The 25,661-nt window shown below is 39.0% G+C and overlaps 2 protein-coding genes across 4 annotated transcripts in view; both read right to left on the bottom strand.

Annotated features, from left to right (window-relative positions):
* The window catches only part of RRM2B (ribonucleotide reductase regulatory TP53 inducible subunit M2B), a gene marked incomplete at its 5' end in the record, with an annotated part of 38,449 nt that extends 20,201 nt beyond the window's left edge, over window positions 1-18,248 (bottom strand). Inside the window, 5 exons of one of the 2 annotated variants that reach the window (XM_080693727.1) lie at window positions 5,404-5,498; window positions 6,184-6,317; window positions 8,120-8,236; window positions 13,783-13,938; window positions 18,201-18,248. In XM_080693727.1, coding sequence (XP_080549853.1) covers window positions 5,404-5,498; window positions 6,184-6,317; window positions 8,120-8,236; window positions 13,783-13,938; window positions 18,201-18,248 — 550 coding nt within the window. The remainder of the gene's footprint in view (window positions 1-5,403; window positions 5,499-6,183; window positions 6,318-8,119; window positions 8,237-13,782; window positions 13,939-18,200) is intronic. The other variant, XM_080693728.1, reaches the window with a different exon arrangement.
* Window positions 18,249-24,549: 6,301 nt separating this feature from the next.
* Window positions 24,550-25,661, bottom strand: part of UBR5 (ubiquitin protein ligase E3 component n-recognin 5) — a gene marked incomplete at both ends in the record, with an annotated part of 130,388 nt that continues 129,276 nt past the window's right edge. For both annotated transcript variants that reach the window (XM_080693631.1, XM_080693632.1), the window contains one exon: window positions 24,550-24,762. In XM_080693631.1, the coding sequence (XP_080549757.1) occupies window positions 24,550-24,762 (213 nt within the window). The remainder of the gene's footprint in view (window positions 24,763-25,661) is intronic.

Raw genomic sequence — 25,661 nt, 5'->3', positions numbered from 1 at the left:
TGGGGGAGTGGTGGTGGCAGAGATATCACACCATAGAACTTGCAACCTGGCACCCCCCACAGTCTAAAGCAGCCTCTAGCGACTCTCTGGGTCGGAGACTCTGTGATAAAACCCAGTAAAGGAGTAGTGGGGTCCGAGATACTACTGACTCGAGATCCAGAACACCTTAAGGGAAGTCATAGTGACCCAAGGGAAGAACCCAGAGAAGGCACAAACATCCGAAATCATGGGAAAGAGGAATAATTCTGGAGCAATAAATGCCCACAACCCCACAACATCAGAACCCGATAAAACTGAAAATCAGAGATTTCTAGAAGATCAAATCAGGAAAATAACTGTAGAAATAATAGAGGTGCTTCGAAAAGAACTCAGAGAGAGCCAAAAAGAGATAAAGGATGCAATTAATGAAGTAAAGGCCTCAATTCAAAGCACAAACAACCGATTAGAACACATGGAGAACAGAATCTCGCTCTTAGAAGATGAGCAATCCAAAAATGAACGCATAGTTTCTAATCTAGAAAAAAATATCCGACAGCAGGAATCTGATATTGAAGAAATATGGGCCCATTTTAAGAGAGCTAACCTAAGAATATTTGGAATAGAGGAGGGAAAAGAAAGTGAAACCAAAGGGATCAACAATCTCTTCAAGGAAGTAATAGCAGAAAATTTTCCAGACATAGAGCAAGAGGTCGATACACAGGTCCAGGAAACTTATAGAACTCCCTTTAGACAGGATCGGAGAAGAGGATCCCCACGCCACATAATTGTCAAAATGACCAATGTGGAAGCCAAGCAGAGAATCTTAAAGGCAACAAAAGCAAAGGGCCAAGTGACATTCAGAGACAAACCAATTAGAATCACTCCAGACTTCCCAAACCAAGTTATGAGAGCCAGAAGGGCTTGGAGTAACATATTCCAAACTCTGAAAGAAAACAACTTCCAGCCAAAAATTTCCTACCCAGCAAAACTTTCTATCAAATTAGATGGAGAAATAAGAAGCTTCCATGACAAACAGAAACTGAAGGAATTTATGTCTTCAAAACCAGCACTAGAGAAAATACTCAAAGAGATTAACTACAAAGAAGAAATAGGTAACACACTCCAGAACTAGAGAAACAAGATTTTCCATCCAACAAACAACTAAGATTGGTTATCTGTGGAGATTCATTATTTATGTTAGTCTTTTACCTATCTGTAAAGGGTATTGTTTGCCTTTATTGTTGTTAATTTCTAGGATTCCTAGTTGGAATATTAATACACCTTCAGATATAGCATTTGGAAATATTTTATCCCATTCTATTAGTAACTGTTAACTCTGTTTACATTGTCTTTGGATATACAATTTTTTTTTTTAGGGAGTTTGTATACTCCTCTGTTGCCTGTGCCTTTGAAATCATAACCAAGAAATCACTGCCAATTTCAATGTTGTGAGGTTTAATGACCCAGATTTTCTCCTAAAAGTTTATAGTCTTAAGATTTATATTTAGGTCTATTATCTATTTTGAGTTAATATTTGTATATGGGATTAGGTAAGGGTCCAATTTTATTCTTTTCCATGTAATTATTATTTTTTAACAATATTTAGTTAAAAGATTAATATTTCCACCACCAAATGTTCGTGGAAACCTTGTCAAAAATAACTTGACAATATAGGGAAGAATTTAGCTCTAGGCTTTTATTTAACTCCAATGGTTTATATATCTGCCTTTAGAATAGTACTACACTGTTTCAATTATTGTAGCTTTATATGGTTTGAAATCAGAAAATATATATCTTCTAGCTTTGTTCTTTTTCAAGATCGTTTTGGGTACCTAGAGTCCATATTCCATATTAGGATAGATTTTTTTCTGAAAAATAAATATATAAATATATGATAGTTTCACCTAAAAAATTAGAAAAAAAAATATTCTCTGGTAAGAAAGAAAGCAAAAAGAAATATTGAAATGTTATCTTTAAGTCATCAAAAGCTTGGTATCAGACAAATGAAACTGTTATGTGAGATTATCATTTTTAATTTTAGATAAATTGCCATAATACTAGATGTCAACTACTAAGCCAAGCATGGGAGGGAGGGATAGGGAGAGAATGGGGTGGGGATTGGGTGGGGGCTGCCTGGGAAAAGTGTGCATGTATGTCTACAAAAGTATGTATCCTACTATGATGTATGAATACAGTGCACCAATAAAAATAAATAAATTAAAAAATAAAATAAATAAAAAAAAAATAAAAACACTAGATGAATCTGGCGAATAAATATATCTAGTCATGCCGGGCGTGGTGGCGCACGCTTGTAATCCTCGCTCTTGGGAGGCGGAGACAGGAGGATCACACAGGTTCGAAGCCAGCCGCGCTGGCTTAAGAGACCCTGTTTCCAGATAAAAATATAAAATAGGTCTGGGAGTGTAGCCCGGAGGTAGAAGGGCTTCCAGGAACCCTAGTACCCAGTACCACCAAAAAAAAATATATATATATATATATATGCATATGTATATATACATATGCATATATATATATATATAGTCATAAACTGTCTCATCATATAATCAAAAAGATTACTTTTTGCTAAACATTTAAGAATCAATTATAAAGTTACTCACTGTGAGGCAAGGGCTTTGCAGAAGCCAATTCCTAAAATGTCCTTAGTGATGTAATATATATAATGCCACCTCTAAGGAATAATTAATCCCTGCTCCTTAGGTCAGTCATAATGCATATGCTTGAGTAAAATATTCATATCTAGGGAGAAAGGTTTGTTCTGTAGGGCTGTGAGACACAGGCAGCTGAGTGCTTACTATAGAACTTTGTCATAGATTACATCATAGTTTCTAGCTCCGTACCTTTTTTTTTTTTTTTTTTTTTTTGCGGTACTGGGGATGGAACCCAGGGCATTCTACTTCCAAACCATACCCCAACCCTATGATTTTAGTCTTTTTATTTTTGAAACAGGGTCTCACTGAGTTGCAAAGGGCCTCGCTAAGTAGCTGAGGCTGTCCATGAACAAAAGTCCTCTGGTTTCCGCCTCCCGAATGCTGGAATTACAAGCATGCACCACTACACCTGACTTGTATCTCAGTACTTTTTGTAGGACCAAATACGCAGGTACTTAATAAATGTGTCCTGAAGTAAAGCAACAGAAATTATAGAAGTGCTATAAGAAATGAGAAAATCTATATTGTAGAAGCAATAAATATATATATAATTTCTAGGGAAACTTTCATTATAATGTCTAAATTTTAAAGAGAAAGAAGGTTAGGTTTAAATATGCCTGGCCATCTCTAAGTAATGTTCTGATTTGTTTTTGTTATTTTCCCTGATTATCCTGGTTTTTTGTTGTTGCTTTTATTTTGGTTTTGTTGTTGCTGTTACTGGGGATTAAACTCATGGGCATTCCACCTCTGAGCTACACGCCAGTGCTTCTTTTCTTTCTTTCTTTCTTTCTTTTTTTTTTAAATAGGGTCTAAGTTGCTGAGGCTAGCCTTGACTTGGAAACCTCCTGCCTTAGCCTCTCCAGTACTGGGATTACAGGTGTGGGTCACAGCACACAGCTCCTGATTATAATAAACAAACCAAATTATACAAATCAATTAGAGTAAATATTTAGTAATCCAAATTGTACTTTGAAAGCCTAAATCATTAAAAAAAACTTCTAAAGTCATATTTTTATAGACACAAATTTAAAACAAAGTTTAGAAAATAAACAGAAGAACTATAAGTTAAATAAGTGCTCACTGAGTACTTACTACAGCAAAGAAAATATGGTTTGTCTGTTTATTTGTTAGTTTTGGGTGGAGGGATGAGACCCAGGACTTCACACATGCTAGGCAAGCACTCTGCCACTGAACTGTACCCTCAGACATCAAAGGAATTATGAAAGATAAAAATCTTTAATGTCAAGCCGGGCATGGTGGCGCACGCTTGTAATCCCCGCATTTGGGAGGCTGAGACAGGAGAATTGCATGGGTTCGAAGCCAGCCTCATCTACTTAGTGAGGCTCTCAGCAACTTAGTGAGACACCCTGTTTCCAAATAAAATATAAAATAGGTCTTTGAGTATAACCCGGAGGTAGAAAGTCTCTGGATTCCACCTCCAGTACCACCAAAAAAAAAAAAAAAAAAAAAAAACTTTAATGTTATATACCAAATACTAAAATATAATAGTAATACTAACCTCTATGCTTAAGATATCTTCATTAGTTTAACATATAGCTTACTCTAACTTTATCTTGCTACTAATAAGATGACAGATGTTATAATTGATATTTTGTGTGTGGTACTGGGGATGGAACCCAGGGGCATTCTACCTCCGAGCTATACCCAAGGCCCTATTTTTGATTCTTTATTTTTAGAAACAGGGTCTCACTGAGGTGCAAAGGGCCTAAGTAGTAGCTGATGCTGTCCTCGAACCACGATCTTCCTGTCTCAGCCTCCCAAATGCTGGGATTACAAGCATGGGCCACCACGCCCAGCATAATTGATATATTTTTAATTGACATTAAATATATGGACAAATGACTGTAAGATAATTAGACTATAAATATAAATACTATGGAGGAAAATTGTCATCTTAATACCAAGGAATGAAAATCACAATAGTTAGAAAGACTATTATTTTGGAGAGAATTAAAGGATTATAAGAAATAAATTTTACATATTTTGGAGAATATATGTGACATAAAAAGAAAGTGCCAGAATATTTTTTCTAAAAGCTATAATAAGCCAGGCGTGATAGAGCAAGTTTGTAATCCCAGTGCTTGGGAAGCTGAGACAGAAGGATCATGGTTTGTGGACAGCCTCTGCAACTTAGTGAGACCTTGTTTCAAAATAAAGAATTTTAAAAAATAGGGCTGGGGGTATAGCTTGGAGGTAGAATACCCCTGGGTTCCATCCCCAGTGCTGCAAAAAAAAAAAAAAGATAAAAGCTATAATAAATATAAAGGCCCCATGATTTGTTTAAGAGAGGGGGGAAAGGAGGGATGGTGGTGCTATCTGTCCAGCCTGTCACCACTGACTGACCTTCCCCAGAAGCAATTTTTTTTATTGGTCCATTGTAGTCATACATCTTTTTTGTGTGTATGTGTGTGTGTGTGTCGGGGGGGTATGGGGATGGAACCCAGGGGAATTCGACCTCCGAGCTACACCCCCTGCCCTATTTTTTATTTCTTAATTTGAAACAGGGTCTCACTAAGTAGCCGAGGCTGTCCACGAACTGCGATCCTCCAGTCTCAGCTTCCCGAATGCTGGGATTACAGGTGTACGAATTTTCAATAAACCTTATATTTCTCATGTGATGTAATGGTGTCTTTTTTAGTTTCTTGGCAACCTATCCCACTCCGCTAGCACAACTTGGCTGTGGGCAGCACATCACTGAGTTACATTTGATTACATACAAATTAGAGCTACAAACCAAACGTAGACTTTCTATCTGCTATCCATCGCAGGGCCCAATCTGCTTTTTTCTTAACATATGGCATTGTCTCAATCGCATTAAATAAAAATTCCCTGTAAAAACAAAAGAATTAATGGAAGTGATTTGTTTTCTTGAACTAAATTTTAACAGTTTAACCAGAGATAGAAATTGTAACTGTGATACACTACTAGATCTATAGTTTTTCTATATTTTTGTATGTACATAAAATATAGGAATAAAAATAAAACTCAGATTACTGGTTTGGATCTAGTCTCATACAAAATCAACTAAATGTGAATACTCAATTTCTAAACAAAATGTGTTAATGAACAAATTTTTATAATATTATACAATATCTAAAGATGTACTGGATCTATACAAGTTGTGGTGTGTGTGTGTGTGTGTGTGTGTGTTGTGGTACTGGGGATTGTATCCAGGGGCATTTTACCTCTGCACACTACCCTAGCGCTATTTTAGTTTATTTAAGTTTAGTTTGAAGCAGGGTCTCACCAGTTGCTGAGGGCCTCAATAAATTGCTGAGACTGACCTCAAACCTTGATCTTCCTGTATCAGCTCCCAAGTACTGGGATTACAGACAAGCACCACCATGCCCTATACAATCTTTTAAAATCCAATACATTATTGTGCAACAGAAAACATTATACTAATAAACTTCCATATATGAGTAATCATTCCTTAACATTCAGTTTGGGGATAAATTCTGCTCTGAACACAAGCAATAGGTAAAGCTTTGTGAATAAATCTTAGTAGTAATACCTTTTCTTGGGATCTCTGATGTACGTATCTATTAGCAAACTGTACATCTCTGAGTGAACATTCTCGATGAGGATTTGAAAGCCATAGAAACAGCGAGCCTCTGGAACCTGTACTTCCTGACTAAAGCGTTCCACCTAGAAAATAAGGGAAACACATAGATATAGTGCTGTGGGCTCTCAAGAAACACAGGATTGAACACTGCAAATCCAAGCCTGGACATCTAAACTATCACTTAAAAATTTCCTGTCAGAGCTGGGTGTGGTGGCGCACACTTACAATCCCTATGCTTGGGAGGCGGAGACAGGAGGATCGCGCAGGTTCGAAGCCAGTCACTGGCTTAAGAGACCGTTTCCAAATTTAAAAAATATATAAAATAGGTCTGGGAGTGTAGCCTGGAGGTATAAGGGTTTCCAGGAACCCCAGTACCACACACACACAGGAAAAAAAAATTGCCTGTCAGCCAGGCGTGGTGGCACAAGTTTGTAATCCTAGTACTTGGGAGGCTGAGACAGGAAGATCGCAGGTTTGCAGGCAGCCTCAGCTACTTAGTGAGGTTCTCTACAACTTAATAAGACCCTGTTTCAAATTAAAGAATAAAATATAAGGCTAGGGTTATAGTTTAGAGGTACAATACACCTGGGTTCAATCCCCAGTACCAAAAAAAATGCCTCTCATGCAACAAACAGGTCAGAAAGATTTCATGGATTATTTTAAGCAATAACTTAAATACAATGTTTACCCATCAAGCAAATTATTTGTGTAATGTATTTTTAAACAACTTAATGATGTCACCTATTAGTTTGAGATACTGCCGATAGAGCCAAATAAATTTTAGAACATCTACCAAAACTAATAATTTTGCTTTGAAATGTTTTCCAACAGTAGACAGATCTGTTAAAGCCTCTATTATGAAAGTTCCTATCTCTATTCTCTCTCTCTTTTTCGAGACAGGGTCTCATTAAGTTGCCCAGGCTGCCCTCAAACTTGATATCCTCCTATCTCTGCCTCCCAAGTAGCTGGAATTACAAGTCTATCCCATGGCACCCAGTTCTTCTATTCATTCATTTATTTATTTATGTATTTGTTTATATTTTTTGTGGTACTAGGGATGAAACCCGGGGACATTCTGCCTCCGAGCTACACCCCAACCCTGTTTTTTATTCTTTGTTTTGAAACCAGGTCTCACTGAGTTGCAAAGGGCCTCACTAAGTAGTTGAGGCTGTCCCCTAGTCTCAGCCTCTCAAATGCTGGGATTACAAGCCCCCACCACGCCCAGATCAGTTTTTTTATTTTGTAATTTCTTTTTTTTTTATTTCTTTGCAGTACTGGGGATGGACCCCAGGAACATTCTACCTTCGAGCTACACCCCCAGCCCTATTTTTTTGTCTTTATTTTGAAACAAGGTCTCATTGATTTGCAGTGGGCCTAAGTAGCTGAGGCTGTCTGCGAACCCAATTCTCCTGTCTCAGCCTCCCAAATGCTGGGATTACAAGCGTGTGCCACCACGCCTGGTTCAATTCTTTTATTTAAACAACAACAACAACCAAAAAAAATATATGCCTCCTGATCAGTCATAATAAAAGTTTTTGAATGGAGAACTGGAACTCAGTGTTCTAAACAGACCTCAGGCCAGTTATTAAGGTGAAAGGTTCTCTATAGGTTTATTATCTGAGGATAAAAATCAAACTAAAATTTATGCATTAGATGTAGTTTTAACTGATATGATTTATGCTTGATTTTGTGGTATTTTGCTTGTCAAATAACAGAAATCTATCCTTCCCTCTGCACTTCATCAGAACATTTTTAAGAATTAAGCATCATCTAATTCTTAAACATCTTTTCTTAGGTTCAACATGATTATTTTACCTATGCTATTGAACTACTGAATTATTTAACTACTGAATGGTACAGATGTGACATGAAATGAAAATCTTACCAAATTTTCATTTACAATTCCATCACTGGCAGCAAAAAAGGCTAAGATGTGAGAGATAAAATACTTCTCCTCGGATTTAAGCTTGTTCCAGTGAGGGAGATCCTTTGATAAATCAACCTAGAATAAAAATGTTTTCAAAAATTTTAACTTGGGTTTAGTGTTTGGAAAACTAACTTACACTGCAAAATTAAAAAGAACATTCCATTACCAGAAAAATAGTGGGGGAAAATATTAACATCACAGAGAGACAAAACAAAAACATGTTAATGATAGTATACTGCATTCAGGACATTTGCTAAATGAGTAGATGAGAGCTACTCTTGCAAGGGTGGGGGATGGGTAACTACAGGAGATGATGGATGTGTTAGTTTAGAATATAGTAATCATTTTACTATATATAACATATAATAAGATATAGATATGATACATAAGATATATACATATATACAATATATGTCTTACAACATCATATTGCATACCTTAACTATATACAGTAAAATTTATTTAAAAGGACATCCTGAAGGTATCTGATTTTCTGGCTAATTGAGAAGCTGGCCAGGATGTTATTTAGAAACATTATAATTAACATATCTAGTGACATTTTAGCAAATGAAGGAAGGGGCAAAGATCAGGAGAGAGAGAGGGGAAAAAAAAACCTAGTTAAAAAGTAAGAGACCCTGTTTCCAAATAAAATATAAAAAATAGGTCTGGGAGTATAGCCCAGAGGTAGAAGGGTTTCATCCCCAGTACCGCCAAAAAAAAAAAAAAAAAAAAGGAAGCAAGGTGAACAAATTAATGACTTTCAGCAGCCATTTATTTATCATTTTATATATTTGCCATGGTGTTAGGCAGATCATTATGTACCTGTTAACCAACTGCATCTGCTACTTTACTGCCAACTGTTGCATTTCACCCAGAAGTAATGTCAGGCAGATAACAACCTGGGACTGATTGATTGATTGATTGATTGGTACTGGGGTTCCTGGAAGCCCTTCTACCTCTGGGCTACCCTCCCAGACCTATTTTATGCTTTTTTATTTTTGGAAACAGGGTCTCTTAAGCCAGCGCGGCTGGCTTCGAACCTGCGTTATCCTCCTGTCTCCGCCTCCCAAGCACGGGGATTACAAGCGTGCGCCACCACGCCCGGCCAACCTGAGTTTTAAACAGTTTATAGAGCCGGGCTTGGTGGTGCACACTTTCAATCCCAGTGCTTGGGAGGCTGAGACAGGAGGATTACACAGGTTCAAAGCCAGTCAGCTACTTAGTGAGGCTCTCAGCAACTTAGTGAGACCCTGTTTCCAAATAAAGTATAAAATAGGTCTGGGAGTGTAGACTGGAGGTAGAAAAACCCCTGGGTTCCACCCCCAGTACTACCACCAAAAGAATAAAAATAAAAATAAAAAAATAAAAGTTTATAAGTATGGCTTCCTTTGGGACATTTAAAAAAATATTTATTAGAACTAATCCTTAGAATTAAGACTGAAGTACATTCTAGGATTTACAAAATCTATAATTATTTTTTGTGTGTGTGGTGCTGGGGATTGAATGCAGGGGCATTCTATCTCCAAGCTACACTCCCAGTCCGATTTTTTATTCTTTATTTTTAAAGCAGGGTCTCACTAAGTTGTGGAGGGCCTAAGTAGCTGAGGCCGGCTGCAAATCTGCAATCCTTCTGTCTCAGCCTCCCAAGTACTGAGATTACAAATGTGCGCTACCACCACCACCACCACCACCACCACCACCACGCCTGGCTAAATCTACAATTCTAAAATAATCTTGATATATACCTTGCTATCTTAATCATTCTGACTGATGTAATAAATCTTCATAGACTGGGTGGCTTAAATAACAAGCATTTATTTCTGAATACTTCTGGAGGCTCAAAGTCCAAGATCACAGTGCCAAAGGGATGGCTTCTAGGAGAAGGCCCTCTTCCTGGTTTATTGATGGCTTCCTTCTTGCTGTATTCTCAAAGAACAGAGAGCTCAGCTCTCATATTTCTTCTTATAAGGGCACTAGTTTCCTTAATGAGGTCTCTAACCTCATTACCTAATTACCTCCCATGGCCCCACCAAGCACTATCACACTGGGGATTAGAACTTGAAACTATGAATTTCTTAACTCTTGTAGATATTTTCACTTAGAAAATCTCTTAAATATATTTCACAATGACTTCATAGACGTTTGAAACACAACTGTCCTTTGTAACATGTAACTGTATCATTTAATCTATTCTAACAAAGCCCTAATCTCTTTGACCTATGAATGTAGCATGGTCAACCTGGACACTCATTGTTAAGAGGGGGAAGGGGGGAGGGCACCAAGCACTGTCGAATGTATGCCATTTTCAGTATGATCCACATAAAAATTTAAAAAATAAAAAACAAAATAAAAAGACTAAAACTCTATCCTTTCAATCATTTGTGTTCTTTTCTAAAACTTTTTTCCCATTAATATTTTAGCGTGTGCTGAGGATTTAATATATTCCAGACAGTGCACTAAGTACAGAGAATACAATGGGATGAAAAAGGGGAAAAAATCTGTCTTCATCTTGTAAAAATATATAAGCTAAAATCAAATTCTGTTCAACTCAGGTATAACTGAAGGACACCTTCCTGATTCTCATGTATTATACTCCTGATATTAAATTTTAATATTGAAATATGTTTGTTATTAAATATTGAACTTATCTCTTAAATATTATAACATTATAATATGTGATAAATACTAAATATATTTAATTGTGTATTATGGCAATATATTATTATGATTATGTATTATACTGTAATATATAATATTAAATATTAAAGATATCTTAACTCAGCTTTAATATGTCATATAAGTTTTATTTATACATTGGTCATATTCCCTTCCAGAAACATAAATCTTCTTTCCTATCTAATCTTATTAGAGAAAATTCTCAATTTTACCATCTAAATATCAATTCTGAACTAACTACTGTAATTTGGATCTCTAATGCCCCCAAAGGCCCATGTATTAAAGACTTGCTCATGGTACCACTGGAAGTTGGTAGAACCTTTGGGGAAGTGGTGCTAGTAGAAGTTAGGTCACTGGGGATGTCTTTGGAGGGGATATTGGGACTCATGACTCTTTTCTCTCTCTCTTCCTTTCCTGGTCACAACATGAGATAAATAGGCCTCCTCTACCAGGCACACCCACCATGATAGCCTGTGCTGACACAGGCCCAAAGCAACAGGACCAAGTGACCATGAACTGAAACCATAAACCAAAATAACCTCTTTCTTTTATAAGCTGATTTTCTGCGATGTTTTATAACAATGACAGAAAGCTAACACACTAGTTGATTACCAAAATTGCCTAAGTAGCTTAAAAAGAAAACTGCCCAGCTCAGACCTTTGTTTTCTGAATCAGGGTTTAAACTCAACCACTGATAAAACAATGGAGTCTAAAGATAATTAAAGCCGGGCGTGGTGGCGCACGCTTGTAATCCCTGCACTTGGGAGGCTGAGACAGGAGGATCACATAGGTTCAAAGCCAGCTTCAGGTACTTAGTGAGGCTCTCAACAACTTAGTGAGACCCTGTTTCCAAATAAAATATAAAATAGGTCTGGGAGTATAGCCCGGAAGTAGAAAGCCTCTGGGTTCCACCCCCAGTACCACAAAAAAAATAAATAAATAAAGATAATTAAATTGTAACTTACATAATTTGTTTACATAAAAATTTACAAATTACGTAAATTTATGTAGAACTAAAAATGGGTTAGACTTCCTTGAAAATATGTATCTAAATCTTCCTACAAAATCAGTATGAAGCTGTATGTTTTAGTTTTAAAAATAGGTGTTTCTTAGTCATAATATAATATTTATTGTATTTGCTAAAAGTAAATGCAGTTCCCAAATGAATTTGAAGAAATTCAAGTATCACAAATACCTTTTTACCATGACCAAAAAACCCCCACCAGTGTGCTCCACTTGTTCTTTGAACCATATCTAACAAATAACTTTCTAAAAACCACAGGCAGTTAGGGAGAGTCAGGTGTGCCGAGCATTATGACCCAGTATAAAAATACTGCATGTTTGCTTTGGTTTGCTTTTTTGCTCTATATATCAACTACCATATAATAAAGATGCTAACAATATAACACAGATGAGTAATTGGATAAAATTTGTGTACAGAAAGCTTTACACACTGATGCCTTTCTTATTTTAGGTTAAATCATCCCCATTTCATATATAAACAGTTTGTGTTTATTTAGTGCTTGCTCAGAAGAACCAAGTATCATTCTAAACATCTCATTAATCCTCATAACATCCAATAGGCCAGGAACTATTAGCTTAAATTACCAGTGAGGATACATAGAAAAGTTAAAGCAACTTTCCTCGTTCTATAACCAGTAAGTGGTGGAGCAGGATTTGTACCAGGCTAGGTAGCCTGGCAGTGCAGCCTGTGTTCTCCCCAGATATCTTCACATGAATAGAATCTGTCTGTTGAAAAACAGACCTATGGATCCAAATAGACCTATCCAAATACAAGCAGAGATACAAATACAAGCAATGCAAATACAAGCAGGGATAACAGAGATACATATGCATAGAGTGCTTATGCAGACATCACTAATCACATTTAAAGATGAAAACAGTAACTATCTGTGCTTTCAGTTAGACTACAAAGTAATCATTTTTTCTGACAAGCTGTCCTTACTAAACCATCAAGTATTACTTAATTTTCTGATTCAACTCATTTCCCAGGTGGACAAAGTCATACTAGCAGACAGCACTCTCCAACTGTTCTACTGGAGCAACTGTATCAGGGTTTTGCTTTGTTTTGTGGTGCTGGAGCTAGAACCCAAGGCCTCCACGAGGCCTGTAAGCGCTCTACCTCTGAACTTCATTCTCAGCCCTGCATCAGGTTTGCTGCTATTAAGGGAAGACCAGACTGGAAGGAGAACTGTGGATTTAGCCTGGCAGATTCAAGGAGTGTGCTGCCTGGATAGTCAAACTCTTCCTGTGACAGCTCCTTTTGTGTAATCCAATAAGTAACTTACATAATTTGCTTAAATGAAAGCAGGGCCCCTAAAGTTCACTCTTTCATTTTTTTTTTTTAACTATAGCTACAATTTATTATTCTGCTGACCATAAGAAAAGACTAGTCTTACTTAACCATAGAAAACCAAAAGTCTTCTTAAAAATAGAAAATATTAATGTCCTTAACTATTATTAGAAGAAAAAGCCTGGAGCTGGGCACAGTGTCACATACCTGTAATCCCAGCTACTCACATAGCCAAGGCAGGAGGATCACCAAGTTTGAGGCCAGCCCTGGCAACTGAGTGAGACCCTGTCTCAAAACAAAAAAAAATTAAAAGGGCTGGGGATGTGGGGATATAGCTCAGTGGTAGAGCTCACCTGGGTTCAATTCCCAGTTCTACTACCACCACCACCAAAACAAACAAACAAACAAAAAATCTGACATAACAAAATGGCATTTTTGCAGTAAGAAATCTGTTTATAGATAGTAGTCTACACTAACCCATTGGGGAATGCTGTTATTAGTCTCAGTAGTTCTAAACCTTATATAAGTGATCTTATACAGTGCATCTTATAAGTTAAAATTTGTTAATGTCCCATTACACAAGAAATGAACGCTGGACTATTGGGTATAAAATGACCCTGATGGCACATACCTCTTCTGCTGTCCAGAAGGATGCCTGTGCCTGTTTATACATTTTCCATATATCAGGGTACTGGATTGGAAAGATGACAAATCGGCGAGAACTCTTTCTTAGAAGTGGCTCTTCATGAGATTTGACTTCATTTTCATTGGTATCTGGAGATAACCTCTTTGAAAAAACAAAAACCAAACACGCTATTTATGAAGGTATTTCCTTTTTATTCAGACTATGAATAAAGTATGCCTGGGAAGTTAGGGAGATAGCATAGGTCTGGGAGCCAGTCTGCTTGGGTCTGCCTAAGTTGCTGAGGCTGGCAAACTTCTGATGTTCCTGACTCAGCTTCCCAAGCAGCTAAAATTATGGGCCAGTGCCACCACGCCTGGCCAAAGTACTTTTACTTATATTAGGTCCTCTGAACTTGATAACAGTCATTTGAAAGGAAAAATGAAAGGACAAAGAAGGTGCTCAGTATCTAGAGAATAATTGAATAAATTAGACAAAATCTCACTTCTCACATTAATGTTTAACAGACCTTGAACTAATTCTTCCCATCAACTCAAACAACAAGAAGTTACAAAACACAAAATTCTTTATAAAGTCAATTATATGAATAAAAAAGTGAATTCAGCCGGGTGTGGTGGTGCAGGCTTGTAATCCCAGCATTCGGGAGGCTGAGACCGGAGGATCACTGTTCACGGACAGCCTCAGCTACTCAGTGAGGGCCTCTGCAACTCAGTGAGACCCTGTTTCAAAATAAAAAATAAAAAATAGGGTAGGGGATGTAGCTTGGAAGTCAAATGTCCCTGGGTTCCATCCCCAGGCCCGCAGAAAAAGAAAGAAAAAGTGAAATCAATTTCAATATATTCAGTAAGCAGCTGAAACTATAACACCATAGCACAGGAGTGATGAGGATTCTATTAGTGGTTGCCAAGGGAATGGATGTGATTAACTAGGGAGATAGTGAGGATGCAGCCTTAAGAGAATACAGACATTTAAAGGATAGATGGAGAAAGGGAGTCGGCTGGGATAAAAAGCAGACTGAAATGGATACAAAGCAAACAAAAGCTAAGGCTGGCCAAGTGTGATGGCATGCTCCTGAAATCCTTGTACTCGGGAAGCTAAGACAGGAGGACTGCAGGTTCAAGACCATTCTCCCAACTTAGAAGCCTCAGCAGCTTAGCCAGACCTGTTTTTGTTTCTTTTTTTAAAGTTAAGGTGTGGGTCTAGCTCTGAGGTAAAATGGCCCCTCGGTTCAATCCCCAGTACCAAAAAAAGAAAAAGAAAAAAGGCAGAAGTGATCTGATTTGGCTAAAGCAAAGGAAAACCAATCAGGCTAAGAGGTTAAGGTTAATGTTGTGGGCCAAAGATTTGCAGGCATCTGGGGGCCCAGCAGCTTATACCCCAAACTAACTCTCTCTTGTCCTCAACACCCAGATACTGGCATTCATGGAATGCCATTCCTATGGCTATGACACACATCTGTAATCCCAGTATTTAGGAGGCTGAGACAGGAGGATAAAAGGTTTAGACCAGCCTCGCAATTTAGCAATACTTTCAGCAATGTAGCATGACTGTTTCCAAATAGAGAACAAAATGGGGCTGGAGGCATAGTTCAGAGGTAGAAGGCCTCTGGGTTCTACACCCAGTGCCACATAACAAATAAAGAAACAAAGAAAGAAATCATTATTGCAGATAGTCAGGAACAAGAATTAACATGGAAAGAGGGAGCATTAGGAAGATTAATCAATCAGATATCTATAATATGAAGGATGAGTTTAAAAGGAAAAAAAACTAGATTTTGCTATCAACTAAAAAACCAATGCCAGCAATGGAAACAAAGACCTAATTAAGAGGTGAAAGTCAACTTGAGAAAGCTGCTTTAACAAAACTTTGCTGGCCTGAGGTTAGATTTTTTTTGGGGGGAGGTGGAATTGAGACCTCTTGGGAAATTTGTATTGGAGAGTATGATATCAAGCACTAATGTAATGAAAGATTGACTTGGCAATAAGTAGGATGGGACAGCAGAGAAGACTGAAAGTAGAGAGCCAAGTAAGTTGTTGCTACATGGGTGTGAAGTGATGAAGAGTCTGAAATAAAGTTTGGCAGTAGGCATTCCTTAGCAACATTCAACTGTCTTTTCCAAACTCTTGCTTCCAGTTTCTTCAGCCAGTTTCTGGTCATGTGGTCTAAAGCGGTGCCTGAGCAGGTCAGGACAAACGTCTTGGTCAAGATTCCCCAGCAAGTATTTAACAGTGAACTGATCTAGGCTGGCACTGGGCATGGCCTCTACCTTCAAACCAGCCTCTCTTCTACCACTTCCATGTGTTTGCCTGTATCTCTCTGCTACTTCTCTGGTAGAATATCGGCATGCTGTCATAATCATAACAGGTTACCGTTTTCATTTTTCCATTCCCACCGTATCTGACAAAGCAGATGGTAGGGTGGCTCAGGTGCAAGAATTTGAGCTGAAACCTAGCTTTACTATTGAGACCCAAATATACTATTTAATGTATTTGGCCTAACTTTTCATAACTTGAAAATCTAAGACACTGATGAAAGCAATGGGGTCCTTCCTTCAATAAATTCACATATGCACCTACAACACACACGTCTAAATTTAGGAGACTCAGAAAACCCCTTTCAAGCCCATCTTTTGAAGATTTAAGGCAGTGTTTTTTAAAATAAGTAGATGAGCTGAGCATATCGGTGCATGCTTGTAATCTCACTACTTGAGAGGCTGAGAAAGGAGGATCACAGGTCCATGGCAGCTTCAACAACTCAGTGAAACTCTGTTTCAAACAAAATAGGACTAGGAATTTAGCTCAGAGGTAGAATGCCCCTAGATTCTATCCCTCATATAACCAAAAAAAAAAAAAAAAAAGTATATGAGGATCCCCTGAAGTGCTTGCTATCATGCTATAATGGCAGAGTCAGACCCATGTCATGAGACTTTGATTAACAGCTCTGGCGTGTGGGTTTGGTAATTTGCATTTTTTACAAAGTAGTCCAGGTGATTCTGATGCAGATGACATGCTATACCACTAATCAAGAAAAACAGTGATTAAGGCACCCCTGCATCTCGAGTTAAAACTTTTTGGACTAAAATGCTCACTAAAAGTCATTGTAGTATCTGCCTCTGTCTTTGTGTGTATCATTGAGATAATAATAATAATAATAATAATAATAATAATAATAAAGTTAACTTCTGACTAGGCACAGTGGTGAATACTCGTAATCCCAGCTACTCCAAAGGCTGAGGCAGGAGAACTGCAAATTCTAGGCTAACTTCAACAACTTAGCCAGACCCTGTCTCTAAGTAAAAAATTAAAAAGCCTGGGGATGTAGCTCAGTAGTAGAATATCCTTGGGCTCAATCCCCAATACAGCAAAGAAGAAGCCTACTAGTACCACCAGCAAAGCAGAAAGCCTGAATTTTCCCAAGAGTGGGGAAACTGATACTAAAGTATTTGTGAGAAGAAAAGGTTTGAGGGATATTCACAATTTCTTAGTTTACAAAATCAAAATAAGCTGAAATTTCAAACCTAGAATCTATAACTTTCTTTAAGAAAAAAAGTAGGGCTAAGCATGACTCTCTGTAAGCTGAAACTTTTATGTTCCCTCCAAAACATGATAATATTAAATTCAAGATACCAAAACAGTTTCAAATTCAAAATTCTTCTCTCGATCCAAACAATTTAGAAGTATTTGCAAAATAACAGGGTATGAAAATTAGTGAGCAACAATTGAATATACCATACAACCCTACTATCTAAATCCCAGTTTCTTTACTGCTTTATGTACTATCGGCTTAGCAGCGGGAGGATGAACAACTTAGGTTTATTAAGTACCCACAACTTTCGTGGCACTTTACATAGAGCACTTCTCTGTGAGAGAAGTTATCACTTCCACTGTTTAAATGAAGCAACCGACCCTCCAAAGATTCACCGTCAAGAGGCTCGGTTTGAACAAAACTGGACTCCTAATTTTTTCGTTGTTGTGAGGCTTTCCGGTCCTCCTTCCACCTGTCATCTCCACCCCATCGCCTATGTCAAATTTCACACGCATTTTCCAACTCTTTTTTAATCATCCGAGAGACTGTACACATTTCTCCCATAGACCCGTCACAGTCTTCTTTCCTTGCCTCAGCCCCCCGGCCAGGGGTCCAGAACAGGGCCAGAGTGCGGAGCACAGGACGGATAAACACGGGTGCGTCTCCCCCAGGCCTGCGCCTCCGAGCGTCCCCGCGCGGGCCGGGGCCGGCGGCGGGCGGAGCGCAGCCGGGGCGATCCGACAGCCCCAGGCTGCGGCCTCTGCGGCTTCCGAAGCAATGGATAGTTTCCTACAGCGGACTTGCAACTTGGGGGTCAACTAAAGGCCATCTAAGGCCGGGCGTGGCGGTGGGACGCAGGATGAAGCCACAGCAACGTTTACCTCGTCCTGCTCGGGCCGGGCCGCTTCCGGCCTCTCCGGGTCGCCCATCGCGCAGACTCCGCCAGAGCCACCCGAGCTGAGGAAACTGCGCGCCGCAGGACGCCGCCCAACTAAGACTGGATCCAGGCGCCCCGCGGGCCCGCCCGGCGGACCCGCCTCGAGCCCCGGGACCCGCCCCGCTGGGCCGCCGGCGCTTTCTAGCGGGCCCATCAAGGGAGTTTCTCTGCGCCGGCCCAGACCCACCCGCGCCTCAATGCCCCGCCCACAGGGTCGGCCCGCCTCTCTCCAATGAGCGAGCCCCGCCCGGCCTCGAGGCCCTGCCCACAGGATCGGTCCGCCTCTCCCCAGTGAGCGAGCCCCGCCCGGCCTCGAGGCCCCGCCCACCGGGGGATTGGCCCGCCTTACTCCAGTGAGAGCCCCGTCCTGCCTCGGTGCCCCGCCTTACTCCGATGAGCGAGCCCCGCCCCCTCCTCAATGCTCCGCCCACAGAGGGCCAGCCCGTCTCTCTCCAATGAGCGAGCCCCGTCCTGCCTCGGTGCCCCGCCCAGTGGGGGGGTCAGTCCGCCACATCCCTACCTCAATGCCCCGCCTCACCCCTGCCTCAATATCCCGCCCACCGGACTAGCCTAGTTCACTCCACTGCATCAGGGCCCCTCCTATCTCTACTGGCTTAGGCTCACTCTATCAGATCCCACCCCTACTTAGTGAGAGACTCTTTACAACTCAATGAGACCCTATTTCAAAATAAGAATAAAAAATAGGGCTGGGGGTGTAGCTCGGAGGTAGAATGCCCCTGGGTTCCAACACCAGTAACACACACACACACACACACACACACACACACACACACACACACACACACACACACTGAGGTAAGATTTAAGGAGACTGGAGCCAAAATGTGGAGAGTAGCTTACCATAACATGCACCTGTCTCGTAGATACCTTTTGAAGTATGGCAAAGTAGGACAGAAATTTTAGGTTAAACTGTGAATGCTCTAAAATGTATCATGAAGTGATGGGAAGGCAGCTTTTCCTTTTTGTTTTTGCATTACTGGGGATTAGGTCTAGGGGCTCCTCAGCCCTTTACTTATTTTGAAACAGGGTCTAAGTTCCTGAGGTTGGCCTCAAACTTGCAATCCTGTCTCAGCCTCCCAAATACAGGGATTACAGGCACGCATCACTGTGCCCAGAAGAGCCTTTCTTAAAGCAGTGACTAGTACTTAGATGCTGGGCGAAATATTTTACATATATAACTTTAAATAATAACTTCAATATAACTTTAAATAATAACTTCAAGCCGGGCGTGGTGGCGTACACTTGTAATACCAGCATTTGGTAGGCTGAGACCAGAGGATCGCGGTTCATGGACATCCTCAGCTACTTAGCGAGGCTCTTTGCAACTCAATGAGGCCGCTTCAAAAATAAAAGACTAAAAAATAGGGCTGGGAGTGTAGCTCGGAGGTACAATGCTGCTAGGTTCCATTCCCAGTATGGCAAAAAAAAACAAACAACAAAAAAACACTTCATTATATGTAGAATTATATGAAGAAACTTAGTTTCAAAAAAAATTAATTTACCATAGGCCACAGGGCAAGTAAGCTAAGAGCAAGGTTTCATTCATTTAACTAGAGTCATCACACAATATGATCTACTGTGTGCCAGGCATCACGTAAGACATTGAAAATACAAAGATGAAGGGCGTGGTGGCAAACGCTTGCAATCCCAGTACTTGAGAGGCTGAGATAGGAAGATCACAGGTTCAAGAACAGCCTCAGCAGGAAGACCAGGGGAAACCCTGTTTCTAAATAAAAAGAAAATAAGGCAAGGGGTTCATAGGTAGCATGTCCCTGGGTTCAATCTCCAGTACCCACCAAACACAAAGAAAAAATACAAAAATTAACAAGCTTAGTGAAAAAGAACATGAACTCTGAAATATACCATGAGCATGAATTCTAATCCTCTCATTTATTAGCTGTTACCTGGGGCAAGCTACTGTTGAGACTCTGATTTACATCTAAAGGTGAAAAATAATTTCTTCCTTAGAGGGATGCTGTGTGAATTTAATGATACATTACTTGGCACAGTGGCACACACCTACAACCAAGAGATCCAGGAGTCTGAGGCAGGAGGCTCACAAGTTCAAGGGCAGTCTTGGCAATTTAGCAAGACCTTCTCAAAGTTTTTAAAAATTTAAAGGGAGAGGGATGCAGCTCAGTGGTAAAGTACCCCTGGGTTCAATCTGCAGTACTATCTATAACCCCCTAAGAGAACAAAATCTTCCAACCAAAAGATAGGGACAGTTGTGTAAACACTGCACAAGTAAACAACTGAATTATAGGTTGCAAAAAATATATTTTTTGGCTGTACTGGGGTTCCTGGAAGCCCTTCTACCTCCGGGCTATGCTCCCAGGCCTATTTTTTGTATTTTTATTTGGAAACAGGGTCTCTTAAGCCAGCACGGTTGGCTTCTAACCTGCGCGATCCTCCTGTCTCCGCCTCCCAAGTCTCCCAAGAGCGGGAATTACAAGCATGCACCATCACGTCCAGCAAACTTTGCTTATTTTTAATTAAAAATATCTTCACATGAATAAACATGTGACATTTATGTATATTTCTATGTTAATGGTGGTTAAAAAATCTCTACATTAGCCATGCATGGTGCCGCACACTTGTGATCCCAGTACCTGGGAGGCTGAGAAAAGAGGATCCCGGTTCTCGGCCAGCCTCAGCTGCTCAGTGAGGTCCTTTGCAACTCCCTGTTTCAAAATAATTTAAAAATAGGCTGGAGTGTAGCTTGGAAGTAGAATGCCTGAGTCCAAACACTAGTTCTGGGGGAAAAAAAAACCTCTATGTTCACACTACTTTGGTTGATATAATAAACACTGGAAATAGTTCCAATCACTTATTTAGGCAGACCAGTGAAGTCACTTCCAACCAGCCCTTATTCAGAGAAAGAACCTAATTTAGGACTTGAAAATCAAAAGATGCACTTTCATAGGTTTTCAGAGAAAGGATCTTTCCAGTAAGGGGGATTTATATTCATGAGTGAAAAGGAATGCTCTTTAGTAGTGTTTCAGAATCACCCGGGACACTCTTAAGAAAATTTCTGGCTTCCACCAAAGACTTAATGGAACTAAAGTGAGTAAAAACAATACTGCTGCCAGGTGTGGTGGGGCATACCTGCAATTCCAGTAGTTGGGAACCTGAAACAGGAGGACCACAGGATTAAGGCCAGCCTTAGCAACTTAGTGAGAAACCCTGTCTCCAGTAAAAACTAAAAAGGGCAGGGGGTGTAGCTCAGAGACAGAATGCCCCTAGGTTCAATCCCAGTACCAAAAATAATAATAATAATAATAATAATAATAATAATAATAGTAATAAGCAACACGTAATAAGTATAGTAAATAATGCAAATAGTAAATTTGCATTAGCCGGTTGTGGTGGCGTATGCAATTCAGGGAGGCTGAGACAGGAAGACCACGGTTCATGCACAGCCTAAGCTACTTAGTGAGATCCTGATTCAAAATAAAGAATAAAAACCAGGCTGAGGGTATAACTTGGAGGTAAAATGCCCCTGGGTTCTATCCCCAGTAACACACACACACACACACACACACACAGAATTTACATTAGCCAGACATGGAATATACTTGCAATCCCATTATTTGTGAGGCTGAGATGGGAAGATCTCAGGTTTGTGGCCTGCCTCAGCAATATATAGTGAGGCCCCCAGCAACTTAGACCATTTCAAAATAAAACAGTAAAATAGATATCGGTGTGTAGCTCAGAGGTAGAATGACCCTGGGTTCAATTCCCAGTACAAAATATATATATATATATTTTTTTTTTCATTAAAAGATTCCACAAGTGAATCTTACCCTTGCAGTGCTGGAATTGAACCCAGGGCCTTGCATATGAACCCAGGGGCTTGCATATGCTAGGCAAGGGGTCTACTGATTAACCACACTGCTGTCTCCCACAAGTAAATCTCATGCATATAGACGCTTGAGAACTACTACCTCAAGGGAAGATCTAAATCTGAGTTTAAACCTAGAAACTGCTGGCTACTTTTAAACAGTTAAAAACAATCATATCTTTATGAGAGGAATTTTGTTTGGGGGCAAGTACTAAACAGTGAAATCATTCTTTTGAAAAATTCTTTCAGTCTGCCCCAGTAAGCCATTACACTGGGTCATCTTGATATTCAGAAGATTTAGGATAAAAAAAAAAAGAAATAGCAAAAGTTTGAAAACCCCCAGTAAAGTTCATTCTTGGTCTTCTCTTCCTAAATTTGTTTTCATTTCTGTTAGATTTAATCACTGTTTTAAACAAGACCAAAAGAGAACTTTATTTTACATGACTTTATTTTACATTTAGAACCGTTTTATGCTGTACTTAAAAAAGACTCACTCTGCTTTTAATAGTACTAAAAGCATCTCAACCAAAATCTTGATTTAGGAAGACTTAAGACATTGTGCATTAATTTAAATATTTTCATTCTTTCAATAACTATTAAAAATAAGTTCACAATTAGGGTTTCAAATGTCCTAATCAACCTAGTTTGTTCTTTTTAAGATCGTATCAATCCCATCATGTGCATACAGAGGTTAAGGTGATATATAAATTTCGTATATTTCAAATACAATGATGCTAATCAGCTCTTAATCTAATTACTATTTCATTTATTCAGAAATAGCATTTAGACATAAAAACTAATGTCTCACTTTGGCTAATTTACACACATCTAAATTTTTGTATAAGTTTTAAGCAATACAGTGAGTTTCACTAATGGTATTCAGTTTTAAATACTTTTTAGTGTCAACAGGATTGAGGATATTATGTGGGGTTCAGTCTTTTAAAGGAAGTTATATAATAAAAGTGTAGTGCCTTTGGACATAAAAACCATCCCCAAGGCTATTAAGTCCTGTGTAATAATTGAAAAAACAGGAGTTTTCTCTCTTCATTTTTAATATGTAAAGTGACTAGCTTAAGTCTTAGTGAAGGAAAGTGTTTCTTATGCCAATGAAAATAAGAAATATGTTCCTTATTAAGCTACTAAAACCACAAGAATTTAGGGATACTCTCCTAGGCTACATAATTAGTGAGTCGTCAAAAAAGAACCTGTCACTTAGTTATAAGTGACTAAGTTAACTTTCTATGCCAAGTAACAGTCACATTTCACTTCCTCCATTTCTAAAAAGAAAAGGCGGCCTGGCCAGGTGCCATTTAAGGATTCTCTGCTAACTGTAAAATGTGGACTGATTTTCTTCTGTTTCTTAAGTCCATGTGTATATAAACTTTCAGTTCTTTAAATCAAAACTTTTATGCACATAACAATATCAGTATATTGCCCTTAGTTTAAAAAATGTACAACTATATAAATAAAAACTATTGTTTCTTCAATGTTACTTGACATTTCTTCTGTAGTTTCTTTATTTAAAAAAGTAAATGTAACAAGATACTTAAAAAAGGCTAGATACAAAAGTAGTTAAGCTGCTCACGAACATTTAAAATTTTCCAAAATTTTCAATAATCATGATTTTATAAAACATTTTACAGTTATCAGAAAGTGCCCAGGCTAAGTTTACATAACTGAAATACCTTAGTACAAATGTCTAGTTAGAACTGAAGTGCAGACCTGACTGACTGCTTGAAATAGGGATACAAAAAAGTGACTGTGATAAAGTACTGTGCATTGGCCCCATCATATGTACAAAAAAGTGCCCTCACTCAATGAACAAGTTACATGCAGAATATTAGTGATTCCACTTAATATCCTAGAGCTCAATGCAGCTGAAATATACCGTAATAAAAAAGTGGTTTTTATAGGTAGAAGTGATTTCATCTCTAATATCTGAATGTCAAGAACTTCTGACAAGTTCCATATACATGATACACAATTGCAGCCAACCACAAATTAAACACCATAAAAAAGTTAAAATGAAAACACAGAACATACTTAATTTTTTATTTTGAAATTCCCTATTCCCTCTATACAAGAACCTTTGCTGAAACACTTTCCACAAAGGCAGCAGTGAATTTCAGAACATTTTACATTTCCCCCTCAGCAGAAGATAAATCACAGTGTAAATCGTGTGGCTCTGCTGCATCTCTGGCTGGGTGAGACCCAGGAGTTGCTGACTGGCAAAGCACTCTGGCCACGTGTTGCTCGTGCTCCTCAGGCCTGTACGCTACAAACTCAGCAAGGAATGTCTGCATTTAATCTCTTTAAGGTACCACCAGGGGGGTGACAGCATTAACTTCCATTAACTTTTATAGACAAATGGAAAAAAAAAATCTATAAAATTAGCTAGTAATATTACACAGCAATGCACACTTTTGATACTCTACACAAAACCAAAATTCTTGGTCTTAATGGCGAGTAGCAATTTCTGTTTGAGAATCTGTTTAGAAGAATAGAGTGGGACATAGAGTCGAGAAATGCAAGTATTTGCAGTAGGAAGATGTTGGTCATCTGGTGGTCTGATTGTGATGGAGGGCATAGGCTGAAATCCTTCTTCACTGGCTGGTAACGATGGGCTTGATGTCCAAAAGTAAACCTAAGCAAAAATATCAGAATTATGATTTTGGCTTATAAGTTTAACATTCAACCCTTAATTCTGGCAACCTAAGAGCCCCATACTAATACTAAAAACTGAAGTGGTAATATTTTGAACTGGTAAGATTTCTAATTTATTTCCTGTACTAAAAAGGAGAGGTCAATCATACCTCAATCGAGTGGCTAAAATTAACCAGGAGGAGAGTAGTATGTTCAGATTTCACATTATGTAAAACGAACTAATTTCTTGTCTCAGGGCCTCAGTTTATACATGTCAAACATGAAACTATTCAGCTGAGTGGTCTCTAAGGGCCTTTTCTGTGGCTAAATTCCAGTGTGTGCTTGGGGGTGCCCATGTGTGTGTGTCTGGGGGGGGAGAATAACAGTCTATTAGTAGATAAAGGGCACAATGCTTCCAAACAAAAGATACGGTCCTAGTAGGTCACACTCACAGAGCTGCCTTAAAAAAAATTTTCTGCATTTTATCTACTATCAAAATAAATATTATCCAGAAGTGGTGGTATGTGCCTATAATCCCAATACTTAAGAGGGTGAGATAGTAGGATTGCAAGTTTGAGATCAGCCTCAGCAACTTACCAAGGCTCTCAGTAACCTTGTTATTTCAAAATAAAAAATAAAGCCTAGCATGGTGGTGCACGCTTGTAATCCCAGCATTTGGGAGGCTGAGACAGGGGGATTGCGGTTCAAGGACAGCCTCAGCTACTTAGTGAGGTTCTTTGCAACTCAGTGAGACCCTGTTTCAAAATAAAGAACAAAAAACAGGGCTGGGAGTGTAGCTCGGAGGTAGAATGTCTCTGGGTTTTATCTCCAGTACTGCAAAAAAAATAGGAAAGGACTAGGAGTATAGCTCAGAAGTAGAATGCTTCTGGTTTCAATCCT

Source organism: Muscardinus avellanarius (genome assembly GCF_963383645.1).
Source record: "Muscardinus avellanarius genome assembly, chromosome: 4".
Taxonomy (NCBI): Eukaryota; Metazoa; Chordata; class Mammalia; order Rodentia; family Gliridae; genus Muscardinus; species Muscardinus avellanarius.
The sequence above is the reverse complement of the archived record's forward strand: the minus strand, read 5'-3'. Positions and strand labels throughout refer to the sequence as shown.